This window comes from Mixophyes fleayi, chromosome 7, assembly GCF_038048845.1.
Source record: "Mixophyes fleayi isolate aMixFle1 chromosome 7, aMixFle1.hap1, whole genome shotgun sequence".
In the NCBI taxonomy this organism is placed as follows: domain Eukaryota; kingdom Metazoa; phylum Chordata; class Amphibia; order Anura; family Limnodynastidae; genus Mixophyes; species Mixophyes fleayi.
The window spans coordinates 96,548,498-96,562,507 of NC_134408.1; the positions used below are offsets into that span (position 1 = coordinate 96,548,498).

At 42.2% G+C, this 14,010-nt stretch overlaps 1 protein-coding gene across 3 annotated transcripts in view; it reads right to left on the minus strand.

Moving 5' to 3' along the window:
- Positions 1-14,010, minus strand: part of RAPH1 (Ras association (RalGDS/AF-6) and pleckstrin homology domains 1) — a 136,442-nt gene that overhangs the window by 45,184 nt on the left and 77,248 nt on the right. For 2 of the 3 annotated variants that reach the window (XM_075180185.1, XM_075180187.1), the window contains exon 5: positions 1,449-1,523. The exons of the other annotated variant lie outside the window; for it this stretch is intronic. In XM_075180185.1, coding sequence (XP_075036286.1) covers positions 1,449-1,523 — 75 coding nt within the window. The remainder of the gene's footprint in view (positions 1-1,448; positions 1,524-14,010) is intronic. 3 annotated transcript variants of the gene reach the window in all.

The following is a 14,010-nucleotide window of genomic DNA, read 5'->3' on the forward strand; positions in this document are numbered from 1 at the left end:
TACATATATAATATTAAGCTCAAAACACATTGCTGCAATGAAGAAACATCAGTTCACGTGTCTTTAATAAGATAGAATGATTATTATCTCAGAGTTTTCTTGTTATGCAAAACAGAATAAATAATAATATTCACAGAAAATAATGGCACATATCTATATAGTAATTTAACAGTTATGTAGCAGCATATAATCTGCTACATCAATGCCAAATTAAATAATCAATAATGAATGTAAAACTACTTGCTGATACTTACCTAGTTATTTGAGAATTTAACACATGTCAAGAAAGTAAAAAACAAAACAAAACAAAACACTTTTTTCTCTGCATTGGCATAGAGCACGTTAGAAGGAAACATCCCATAGAACAAACCTGTTTAATCCAGCAGAGACACTAAACTTCTTTAAATGTATACATTAGCCCCAATTACATGATGCCAATGGAACAAAAAAAAAAAAGACAAGACATGGAGAAATATGAAGCAACAAGCACAAGGGAGATAAGTCAGCACTATATGTTAGAGTATAAGCCATGCAATTAATAGACCGCGCAGAGTAAATAATGACTGGAATTTAGAGAGCAGTATAATTGCTGCATACAACTGGGAAAACAGCACAGGGAGTTAAAAGTGTACGAGTGACATATGTCCAGATAAACAAGATATTCTTAATATTCTTATTAGCAAACTATTGAAAAAAACAAACACTTAACAAATCCAATATGTTTTAATGAAGTACCATGCAAGAGTTTGAGGTATTGTTGAATGATTATGGTCTGGCAGACCTAGATATCGTTGGATCATTGACTCAAACATGATCATCAAATCTTTGATAGGCTTTCCAAACTGATAAATGCCTGCCTGTGGAACAAAGCACAGATTTTCTTTGATAACTGGGTCTGTACAGTGTTACCTACCGGCATCTGACCACCACATGGCCAGAAACAGGAAAGGCTGTGACACTTACAAGAATCCTGATATTGCAACATCATTAACAAGTAATGCAGATTCCAGCACATAAAGAGCCACTGCATTATGTCTGGGCACATGCACCTCATTGACCGTCCAGTCCAATAGAGTGCTACAAAAGTAGACATGTGTACAGTTCGTTGCCTAGGCGAAACATAGATAGGGCCTGCTATATGATTATATGAAAATATATATATATATATATATATATATATATATATACACATACACATACACACACATACACACACACACATATGTATACATATACATATATATCTACACTTATACATATATACACATACATACATATACACACACACGTGTCTAACAACATGCAACATAACCATAAATCAGAGACCTCCAAGTGAAATAAAATGTATAATTAACGACCACATGCTTGCAAGTAGCATTTCACAGTTGGTACAGTGTAGCTGCGGGGGAGAGGGAAAGCATGCAGATGGAAAGAGCAAGCTTCATCACCTTAGTCAGCAAGTGAGAGGGCTTCCCTGCAATGTTTCTGAGCAAAAGGGAGGTCTCCCTGTCCAGATAGGAGTGCTTGCGCAGAAAAAGACAGGAAAAGAAAACGTGAAAAATACAATTAAATGAAAAATTTGTGCAAGTCATATTCATTTGCGTGCTCTGATTAATACAGTAGACGTGCAGAGAAAAAGGACATATACCCCTAATGCATGAAAGGTCAATATCCAAAAGAATACATAAATAGATAAATAGGCAGAACTCTCAGATCTGGAAATAAAACAACAGTATTAGACATAGTTATATTTCAATTTGAAATAGAAATATTCTACAACACCACTGATGTGTATGTTGAACCTGTGGCACATAAAAATAAGGCATGAGTTAGCACAAATTTTGGGAACTGTTGAAATATTCTGCTAGTACAAATACTTTATCAGCAAAAAGGGTAGCAGTTCTGATAGACAATTTCAACTATATAATTATCAGTTAAAATGCACCAAAATAGATACTGTGACAATTGCTGCAAAATTAACAGGAATTTGTGGGAGAAATCATTTTCTACATTTGTATTGCTAAATGCTTTGCCCTTCACTAAGGTGACCATAACAACCTGCTTTATACTATCCAAGTCTTAATATATGTTTACATGCATTTTACCCTCAAGCAAGAGCTGTGTCATTATATAGAAGTATAGAATTTATATTCTCTTTTATTTACAAAGCGTCATATTACACAGCACTGTACATTACACATAAGGTAGTGGAATAACAATTGTGGCTACTGTAGGGCGGCAGCATTATCAGCCATGAATAATAAATCGGTCATTGACAATTGGAATTTCTGTGCAGCTACTGGTGGTGCAACACTGTTGGAATGAGTAAAGAGAGTGGAAAGCAGAGACATGATACATCATTTAATTTATGTATTGATGTATATAACAAATCTAACTAAATTACCCCACAAATATTTTATGGTGTACATACACAATACATTAAATGATATTGAATTCTGTTTGCCCACTACAGTTGGAAAATAAGTTGAAACGAAGTTGTACCAGGATTTAGAAGTGAAAGCCATTAAGTGTGACCTTTGAATCAGCTAAGTGTAAGATGTGCTTATTAGCAAGGCTTTCAGAATAGTGTTCACAGTTTGTGCCTCCTCACTGCTTTATAAACAGCCAAATTTACCTGGCTGGCTGTTTACAGATAATGATTTTTCTATGAGCATGTGCAAGAGTTAAGTTAACCCTTTTTCATAGGTGACAAACACAACATTAGGCTGTGTGTAAATTTATAATAAATAATGTATTTATAAAGCACCAGACAATGCATGGTGCTAGAAAACTTCCGGGGAGATTACAGATATATAAACACAAACTAACTTATATTTAAAAATGTTCACACATTGTGGGGCATAGCTAGAGGGCTGGGATCTAAGGAGGTGTATGGATGTGGTCTGGTGAACATCATACTTGCCAGCTCTCCCTGAACGTCAGGGAGACTCCCTGAAATAGAGGTGATCTCCCTCACTCCCTGAAGAGTCTGACATTCTCCCTGATGCTGAGCCAGTACAAAACGTGGAGTTGGCTTCGCCATCTGTGGCATGATGACACAGTTCAGAAATTGTGTCCTATGTCCATGTATTGATGCCTATGGAGGTGGCCATTTTCATGGAGACCAAGATTTAATCAAAGACTGACAGGTAAGAAAACATGACTTCAGTAATGGAGACAGAAATGTAAGAGACACTTCAGTCTCTAGAGATTCATTAGCTGCTTTTCTTTAACGCATAGTTGCCTACTCTCCCGGACTTTCCGTCATTTCTGGGAGACCTTCCCGGGAGAGCAGGGCAACCTCCCGGTTCTCGCCCCGCAATAGATAAGTGGTGGGTGGCGGGGCTTAATGACGCAAAAATAGCGTCATCTTAGCCTCGTCCCCTGCTGTAATTAACCAAAATTGTGACAATCATTTAGGGGCGGGACCAACATGATGTGATTCATCAAGCCCCTGCATGCCCACCTCCCCCGGGATCTCCCTGAAGCCAACCAGGAAAAGTTGGCAAGTATGGTTAAGAGGGGTGTGTATAAAATGGGTCCCATTATGGTAGTGCAAGCCAGGTTGAGAGGGTCTGGGAGAGGGAATGCTAACTGAATCCATCCCCAGTCATAGCTTTGCATGATAAGCTACTTAGAGAAGGGTTGCTAGCATAGGAGGAGGAAGTGCTAAGAAAGGTGACCAGGTAACGATGGCTTTATCAGAAGTCCAGAACGATGTAATGTCTCTGCTGTACAACTGAATCTGAACATTTACGGTCATTATCTCCAAAAACCATAAAATAGTGCCAACCATTGTAGTTCTTCTTGCAGAAGCTAAAGAGGCAAATGGTAGCTTATCTAATATACATACTTAATCTAATTATATCTGGTGCTCCTAATACACAGATTTTTACCTTTCTATCTACTACTTGTTTAAAAAAGAAAGTAAAAAGATGTGTTCTATATACACGTTATGCTGGATAAAGTAGATACTTTTACCTCATTCTATTTTGAACAGTCATGCTGTGGGCATGTTTTGAAATGGGCAAGCACAGTGGCCAGATAATGATTTGCTGATCGGTTGCTACAGCTGTACAGTAAAGTGCATAAAATTAGGTGTATGAACTTCATGTAAACATGTGAGACAACACAATCTTCCTGCATCTGTTTGGCAGTAGCCTCAATCTGTGTCTTACTAAATTTCATCACTCCCCTTCATATAATAGGGTACAGCCCCTAGAACATGCAGCCCTGCCCTAACTTAATCACACAAGGGAACAAGTAATTTACTCTATCAAAATCAGCTCTCATTACTGTGCTAATGTGCCAACTCAGGATAGTGTCTCCCCAACAGTATCAAAAGAGGGTACTCACGGACATACAGTAAATAAAGAAGGATATAAGAAAAATTCTTAGACCCTAAGCCAACGCACTTTAAAAATATCCCTTGCACAGCGGTCTGTGAAGACCTTAATGGGCTGGCATAATTCTGGCTGAACATGAGGGCTAACTTAGACCTGTACCCTACAAGAAGGGCTTATTTAAAAAGTTCTGCCAGTACAAAAAAAGGTTAATGTTGAAGATATTTTTGAATACATTGTTTTTTATTACTAAAAGCAGTATTCCCTCTTTCAGTCAGTGGGTCTCATGAATAAGACACCAATATAAGTACAAGAATATCCAATGGTCATTTTCTCCATATTAATCCCTCTCTAACACGCATAAGAATTTTACTAGCCATGCATTAAGTGAGATTGTGGTGCTGTATGTTTTCAATATCAACATAAATTCCAAGTCGTGGCCTGGCTTACATTTAGGAGAGAAAATAGCTGGAAATCAAAAAACAAAAATGATTTTCACTGCTAAGCTATACATTGAGAACCTTTCCAAGGTACAACTGAATGAACTGGTAATTCCTTACTATTATGGCTGCCTCAGCTGGCACAGCCAGTCAAAAAACAAAAAGGGGGTATCAACAGCACCATCAAGAGACTATCTGAAAATCATAAAGAACTGCAGGTGCATACTGTTTCGCCTATGTTATAACAGCATTTGGGAACAACTGCGGGGAATCTTGGTGGGTTGTGCTGGTTGCAGCACTATAGGAAATTAGATGAAAAGTCATTTAAATGGAAAACAAGTAGAATATATAAGAAAGCATGTTGAATATTGTTCCTGTAAATATGTGATAATATGAAATAGTTTGATTATATATGTTAGATTCCTTATCAAATAACGCCAAAATGGCAAATAAGGCAGAAATCAATTTTATCTAGACAAGTTTTCAGCTGCTGACATTCACAGCAAGTATGAGTAGTGAAAACCAATTTAGCTGCAAGGGTGCATTGGTGAAATTTTCTGTGACGGTACTTAATGAATGGCACCCAATGGCCTTTTCAGCTACATTACTTAGGCTACGATTATTTAATCCATCATTTTTTAAAAAAAATAAAACAAATATATGGCTATTCATGTATGTGTTACTTATTTGGTTTTGAGGTCAATTCTCTTGATTTTATTATTTCTTCTCAATGGTGAAAAAAACTGTGATGTAAAAAAAAGTAAGTTTCATTGTACCGTAGATGAAACCAACAATGACTAAATGAATCCATTAACAATGCAATAAATATGGAAATTACATGTATGCAACATTTGTAGAAACAATTTTTTTACAAATAAGTCAAACATTTAGGGCTCGTTCATACCTACGCTGTTAGTGCAATTCTCGGTCCCCTACCAATGTCTGGAAATCACTTTATAAAAATAGGACAAACGGCTTCTCACGCACTCGTTTTCACCATTGTGTTCAAACATTTCAATGCTGCATTTAAAATTATAGAATGCAGCGCAACCTATTTCTCACACATTAACATTCTCGTAAAGTATATTACATTGTATTGGGAATAGCTCAATGCATAAAACAAAAAAAACAAAAAAAAGAGGAAAACACTTCATTAAAATCAGTCTAAAAAAGAGTGTTTGTTTTCAAGCATTTTCGTCATTGTACAAACGAGCTCTTAAAGCAGAGGAAATGTAGGAAATAAAGGTTCAGTATTAGTGTCAGAAACAATCTAATGAAAGACTGTGGGCATAACATCATTAAGACTATTATATTGTGTGCTACAAAGATTTTGAATATATTACTGTATAAAACACCTAATATGGTGATTCAATTCAGAGTACTCCTGCATTATGTTTGGTACATTTGCTGTAACTGCTACCTTTGAGATATACTACAGGTCAGCATGAAAAATAATTTCTATCTTTAATTAGTAATGTGACATTTATAGCTACCATGCTGTGTTGTGAACAATGAGGATATAATCTGGCTGTGGTTTAATATTAAACAAAGGAGCCATGCAGACAAGTCTTTCCATGTACAGGGCCTGCTTCCGCCTCTCCTCATATAAAGATAAGGCGACACCTAACTTCAGAAAAGTTGTAACAAGCTACTAAATAGGAGCAGGGAACACAAATGGAGGAGAGAGTTGAGCGCATGGCTACAGAGAGTTTAGACATAAGTAATTAAGACACACACAAATGTATTATCAAATAGCCATGCAAAAAAGAAATCAAGCAATGTGATGTTCCAGACCTACTGTTAATATAATTTAAAGACGATAAAAGTAACTAATATTTCTGTAAGAAGGGTCTACAATATATTGGGGAAGCAATTATTAACACTTTTCTCTCTGCTAGCAAAGAAATGTTAAAGTATATGTCCCATAGCCACCTCCCGAAATGTACTCAGTAATTGATAAGCAGAGTCTTACTGCTACAAGAAAAAAAAATAACAGGAATATTTATATTACACAACCTAAACATAAAGTTATAAATAATCAATAATGCCAAAAAGGAAGACTGGCAGAGTATTGTAAGCATCCAATCAAATTATCTCAAAACCTTTTATTAAAACAATCAAGATGTGCTAAGTTTAAAAAAATCATCAGTTGCCATGGTCCACTCCTTATTGCTCAACAAAGAAGATAAATATCCATGATAAATAACTCCCCCCCCCCCCCCCCCCCCCCCCCAATAATATATCTGCATGTGACTATACATTTTTGTAATCGGTCTGAGTGGCAGTAAAAAAAAAAAAAAGGGATGTCAGAGGTCTATAATCATTGATCTTGGTGGGATCGCTCTGCATTGTTATGCATGATAAATTCACAAAGCAACTGAATTCCAGTTCATAAACAGCTGTCACACATTGGAATCCTATTATCTGTGTTCATCAATGTTTTCTGGCTTACATGCAATCATCATCATCATCATCTTTCACAATAGAGATGGGAGGGATGCGAGGATTGTACATGTAGCCCTGAGATATAGCTGTTGCACAGGCTTCAAGCTACTGATACCCCATGGATGGGTAATGACATGTGGATACACAGAAGCCGCAGATAAACACAGTTAGAGAACTAAAATTTGTGATCATAATTCATTTCAGTTGTATTTCAGAATTTAACAATTAGAAAAGTGACTACACAAGAAACCGTTGGGATAAAAAGCTCAGGGGACAAATGTCCAAACCCTACTGCCCCCAGGAGCTTTTAAAGACTCTATAAAAAGTAATGAGTCTAGTGAACCCTGAATGTTTTTACACTTTTCCAAGAATATGTGAAGTTAAAAATGGAGAGTAGGCTCGACCAACCAACAACTGTTCATCTTAAAATTTAAGCAGAATGCATTTAACTTGTCTTAAAACATCCATGTGTTTTCCATTACTTTTAATTATCAAAGGATTTTACATAATTTAACAGGAAATTCATTAAAAAAATAAATAAAAGGAAACTTTGAACCCTTTCCACAATTCCTGGCATGTGTTTCTAAGAATAAGAAAAATCATTTTCTAAGAATTACCCCACCATGAGCCAGACGTCAGTGTCCTGCAGAGACCAGCATTCTATCACACAACCTATCTGCAATGTCTATGAGGACAGCATAAGTAAAGCCTCCTAAAATCAAATATACAATCAGTAAATGTAGAAACATTACTTTGATATGGTAAAATCATCATATCATATTAAAGTAATGCGATGTCAAGGGAAGAGACAGAGCGCGCGCTCTCTCGATCGTACGTACGTGAAACTAGCGCCAGACAGCGAGAGAGAGCATGAGAGAAAAACTAAAGACACTAAAAGAGTGCAGCTTTGCATCTTATCACAGTACATTAAAATAATTATTGCTAAAAGCACAGAAGAAAGCTAGAAATAAGTGATGTATTTAGTAAAAAAACTTGCAGCAGGGCATAAGCAAGCAAATAAATGAAAGTAATCTGAAGGTGAAACGCCATTTAAACTACATTGTCTCTAATTTTGGAAACTGGATAAACTCATAGCAACATTTTTCAACACACTTATATTTTTTATTTTTTTTAAAAAAAGCTGATCTTATTTTTACATCTTTAGCTTCCTCAGAAAATGTCAGACAGTAATATTGTGAAATAATTTAACTAGCATATTCTGTTTTTTCATTTTGTGCAGATGGAAAAAATTCCTACACAAATTCCTTACTGTTGTCACCAGCTAAAAAATGTGACTTTCCAAATGTAAGCAGGCTTTGTCAAAGAAAAACACCAGTTACTATGATGGAAAAGAATATTTAATTTAAAACAGGTCTTAAATTTACTGCACACAAAGACACATGCCTGCTCTCTTAGACGTGACAGTACAAGTAACTTGGATAAATGAGATTGTAAAAAAACCTATAAATATTTAAATGTGGATTGTGATCTTTAAGCAGGGACTTCACACTTATTATTTATATTTTTCACATCAGTCACAAAAGCACAGTTAATTACCTATTAACATAATATCACAATACTGTGCTGGAGAGGCGAGAGTCACCTTTTACCTTCGCCACTCTGGTATTAGGGGATGTGCGCATACGTGGCATGCGCAGTGGAACTGAAAGCCCAGATTTTGGTATATGGTGTAATTGTTTAAATGCAAATTTGTCACCTTTCTAGCCAGGCTGATGTAATGCCTTATTGTGCCTGTAATCACTCAACTTTATCCATATTTTGCCAAGAAAACATACATGAATTGTAAGATACACCCTTCTGGGTCCCTACTGCTGCTTACACAATCTTTCACTATCCCCTTTCATCATAATAATGTACATGCTGACGTCACCCACTATAAATTCATCCCATCTTCCTATTATTCTGCCCTCTCTTGCCAAACAAATCTATTTCATATCCCTCATCTCCTCCCTGTCCAATAAACCCCGACGCCTCTTTGCTACCATTAATTCTCTACTGTATCCTACCCCAACCGTCTCCCCCCTCGTCCATCACCACTCTTCACTTCGCCACCAACTTCAAAGACAAAATTGACTATACACAATGATATCTTGCCTCCCCCATCTGTCCTCCCTATCACACACACTGCCACCCTTGACTCCTACTCACCTGTTATTGTGCCTGAAATCCTCTTCCTCTACAACCTGTCCTCTCGATCCTGTACCCTCCAAGTTCCTCCGCTCCCTCTTTTCCAATGCCTGTTGTCACCTTGCTCACCTCTTTAACCTCTCTCTCTACACTGGTATCTTCAGCCTTCAAACATGCTCTCATCTCTCCTATTCTCAATAAACCTTCCCTTGACCCATCCTCTCAGTTCAATTATCACCCCATATCTCTCATACCTTTGCTTCTAAAATTCTCGAACGACTTGTCTTCAATCGCCTGACCCACTTTCCCTCTTCCCACTCTCTTTTTGACCCTCTCCAGTCTGACGTCCATCCTCTTCACTCAACTGAAACTGCCCTCACTAAAGAAACAAATGATTTGCTTTCAGCTAAGTCCAATGGTCACTTTTCCCTTCTCGTACTCTGCTGCTTTTGATACCGTCAATTTTATTATTATTATTATTAATATTTATTTATAAGGCGCTACAAGGCATCCGCAGCGCCGTACAGAGACAAACAAAATCACAATACAATGGGAGACAGCACAGTACAGTAAACACAGCAACTCAGTACGCTCAATGCACAGCTAGAGAGGGCGGGGAAGGGGGAGGGAGGTTCCGAAAACGACGGGGCCCAAGAAGGGGGGCGCGGAAGACAGGGAGACCCCCAGGGGGGAGGAGGGAGCGAAAGTGGATGTGGGGTGGAGGACCTTTGAGGAGGAGGGCTAAGTAGCTGGAGAGCAGAGTTAGAAGTGGTGGAAACAGGAGGAGAGATGGCCCTGCTCAGAGGAGCGTACAATCTAAGGGGAGGGGTGGACAGACAGAGAGACGCAGGGGAGAGAGGGAGAGTAGGGGGACAGAGGCAGAAGATAAGGTAGGAAGTTAAGTGGGAGACAGAAAGGCTTTAAGAAAAAGGTGGGTTTTTAGGGCCCGTTTGAAGCTGGACAGATTAGGGGAAGTTCTGATGGAGGGAGGGAGCTTGTTCCAGTGGAGGGGGGCAGCGCGGGCGAAGTCTTGGATACGTGCGTGGGAGGAGGTTATAAGGGGGGAAGAGAGGCGACGGTCAGAGGCAGAACGGAGAGGGCGGGATGGAGCATGAATAGAGAGGAGGGTGGAGATGTAGGGTGCAGTGGAGTTGGCGAGGGCCTTGTAGGTGAGTGTGAGGAGCTTAAAGAGGATTCTGAAGGGGAATGGGAGCCAGTGAAGGGCTAGGTAGAGGGGGGAGGGAGGAAAATAAGCCTAGCTGCAGCGTTAAGGACGGATCGAAGGGGATCGAGATGAGAGTGGGGGAGGCCAGTGAGGAGGAGGTTACAGTAGTCCAGGCGGGAGATGATCAGAGAGTGGATAAGGCATTTGGTGGCATCTTGGGAGAGGAAGGGCCGGATGCGAGCGATGTTGCGCAGCTGGAAGCGGCAGGATTTAGCAAGAGAGAGGATGTGGGGGCCAAAGGAGAGAGAGGAATCGAGGATGACACCAAGGCAGCGAAGTTGGGGGACAGGGGAGATAGAGGTGTTGTCGACAGTGATGGAGAGGTCAGAAGGGGATGGGGTATGAGAGGGAGGAAAAACTATGAGCTCAGTTTTGGCAAGGTTAAGTTTGAGGAATCGAGAGGACATCCAGGAGGAGATGGCAGAGAGGCAGGCGGACACCCTAGAGAGGAGGGAGGGAGAGAGATCAGGAGAGGAGAGGTATAGTTGAGTGTCGTCAGCGTAAAGGTGGTAGCTGAAGCCGAAGGAGCTGATGAGTTCACCCAGGGAGGAGGTGTATAGAGAGAAGAGTAAGGGTCCCAGAACAGAGCCCTGAGGGACCCCGACTGGAAGGGTGGATGGCGGGGAGAGAGACCCAGAGGTGGTGACAGAGAAGGAACGGTGAGTAAGGTAAGAGGTGAACCAGGACAGGACTGGGCCGGAGAGGCCGAAAGACTGGAGGGTGTGAAGGAGGAGGGGGTGGTCAACGGTGTCAAAGGCTGCAGAGAGGTCAAGGAGGATGAGAAGGGAGAAGTGGCCCCTGGCTTTTGCAGAGAGGAGGTCATTGGTGACTTTAGCCAGGGCAGTTTCAGTGGAGTGGAGGGGGCGGAAACCAGACTGGAGAGGATCAAGGAGGGAGTATTCAGAAAGGTAGGAGGTGAGACGGCTGCAGACGAGCCTCTCAAGAATTTTGGAGGCAAAAGGGAGAAGAGATATGGGGCGATAGTTCGAGAGAGAAGTGGGGTCGAGATTAGGTTTCTTAAGAATGGGGGATACGAGAGCATGTTTGAAGGAGGAGGGGAAGATGCCAGTGGAGAGGGAGAGATTAAAGAGGTGAGCGAGGTGGGAGCAGGTGGTGGGGGAAAGGGAGCGAAGAAGGTGGGAGGGGATGGGATCCAGGGGGCAGGTAGTGGGGGGGGAGGATAAAATGAGAGAGTGGACTTCCTCACCGGTGGTGGGACGGAAGGAGTGGAGGGGAAGGTGGTTGGGGGGGAGGACAGAAGAGTGGGAGGGGTGGAAGAGAGAGTGGAGGAGGAGATTTCAAGTCGGATGGCCTCGATTTTAGAGGAGAAGAAGGAGGCAAAATCAGAGGCAGTCAGGGAGGAGGGGGTGGGGGGAGGGGAGGGGGCCAGGAGAGTGCTGAAGGTGGCAAAGAGGCGGCGGGGGTTAGAGGACTGGGAAGAGATGAGGGATTTAAAGAAAGATTGTTTAGCGAGTGAGAGGGCAGAGCTGTAGGATGAAAGGATGAATTTAAAGTGGAGGAAGTCAGCCAGGGAGCGGGATTTTCTCCAGTGACGTTCGGCGGAACGGGAGCATTTTTGGAGGAAGCGGGTAAATTTGGAGTGCCAGGGTTGGGGTTTGGAGCAGCGGGGGTGGACGGAGTGGGCAGGGGCGACCGCGTCCAGAGCGGAGGTGAGGGTGTGATTGTAGAGGGAGACCGCCTCGTTGGGGCAGGCCTGGGAGGAAAGGGGAGAAAGGAGGGTATCGAGAGAGGAGGACAGAGAGGCAGGGTCAAGAGCATCGAGGTTGCGTATGGACAGAGTAGGTTTGGGCAGGGGGAGGGGAGCAGGAGAAGAGGAGAGAGAGAAGGAGAGGAGATGGTGGTCGGATAGAGGAAAGGGAGAGATGGAGAAGTCGGAGAGATTACATAGGTAGGAGAAGACAAGATCAAGGGAGTGACCAAGGCAGTGGGTAGAGGAGGAGGTCCATTGGGTGAGACCAAGGGAGGAAGAGAGGGTGAGCAGTTTGCTGGAAGCAGGGTAGGTGGGGTTGTCGATGGGGATATTAAAGTCGCCGAGAATGATCGAGGGGAGATCGGAGGAGAGGTAGTGAGGAAGCCAGCTAGCAAAGTTGTCAAGGAAGAGGGAGGTGGGGCCAGGGGGGCGGTAGATGACAGTGACGCGGAGATGGATGGGGTAGAAGAGGCGGATGGAGTGAGCTTCAAAAGAGGAGAAGGAGAGGGAGGGTTCAGGGGGAATGACACGAAAAGTACAGGTGGAGGAGAGGAGGAGGCCAACTCCACCGCCAGGGCGGGCACCAGGCCTGGCGGAGTGGGTGAAGGAGAGGCCACCATAGGAGAGGGCAGCGGGGGAAGTAGTATCAGAATCGGAGAGCCAGGTTTCAGTAACGGCAAGAAGGTTAAAGGAGTTGGATAGAAAGAGGTCGTGGATAGCAGTCAGCTTGTTGCGGACGGATCTGGCATTCCAGAGGGCACAGAAGAAAGGGGGAGAGGAGAGGGGGGAAATGGGGATGAGGTTAGCAAGATGAGCAGCGCGCGGGGGATGGCGGGGAGGAACGGGAGAGGTAGGGCGGGGGGAGAGTATGTCATTCTCTTCTTCTCACCACCCTTCACTTCATAGGTCTTCGTGAAACAGCGCTATCCTGGTTTGCCTCCTACCTCTCGGGCGCTCTTTTAGTATGTCTGCTTCTGGCTCATCATCACTCTTTCTCCTGTCAACCAAGCCCGCTGCTTTGGAGTCACCCTTGATTCAGCTCTCAGCTTTACCCCTCATATCCAGTCCCTCACCAAATCCTGCCACTTCTGCCTCCGTAACATTACGAAAATCCGACCCTTCCTTTCTCAGGAAGCAACCAAAACCCTGGTCCATTCACTCATCATTTCTTGTCTCGACTATTGCAACCTCCTTTTCACTGGTCTTCCTCACTCACGCACTTCTGACCTTCAATCCATACAGAATGCTGCGGCTAAGGTCATCTTCCACCACACCTCTTCCACTTCTCTGCGTAAATCCCTTTATTGGCTCCCAACCCATTTCAGAACTTAGTTCAAGCTCCTTACCCTCACTTACAAAGCCCTTAACCAACACTTCTCCCCTTACATCTCTTACCTTGTCAAGAGGTACATACCTACCCATCCACTCCGCCTCTGACCTCTGCATCAATTCACCCCTCATTACCTCCTCCCATACTCGCCTCCAAGACTTCTGCCGTGCTGCCCCTAATATTTGGAACTCCCTACCCCATCTGACTCAACTCTTCCCCCAACCTTCAGTTCTTAAAACGCTCACTCAAAACTCACCTTTTCAAGATCGCCTATCCTACCACCTCCTAACCATTATATCCATCACCTTTTCTTCCTCATCTCCCATCTAAATTTTTTCTCGCAGTTGGTCCTACTGTCTCTCACCTCC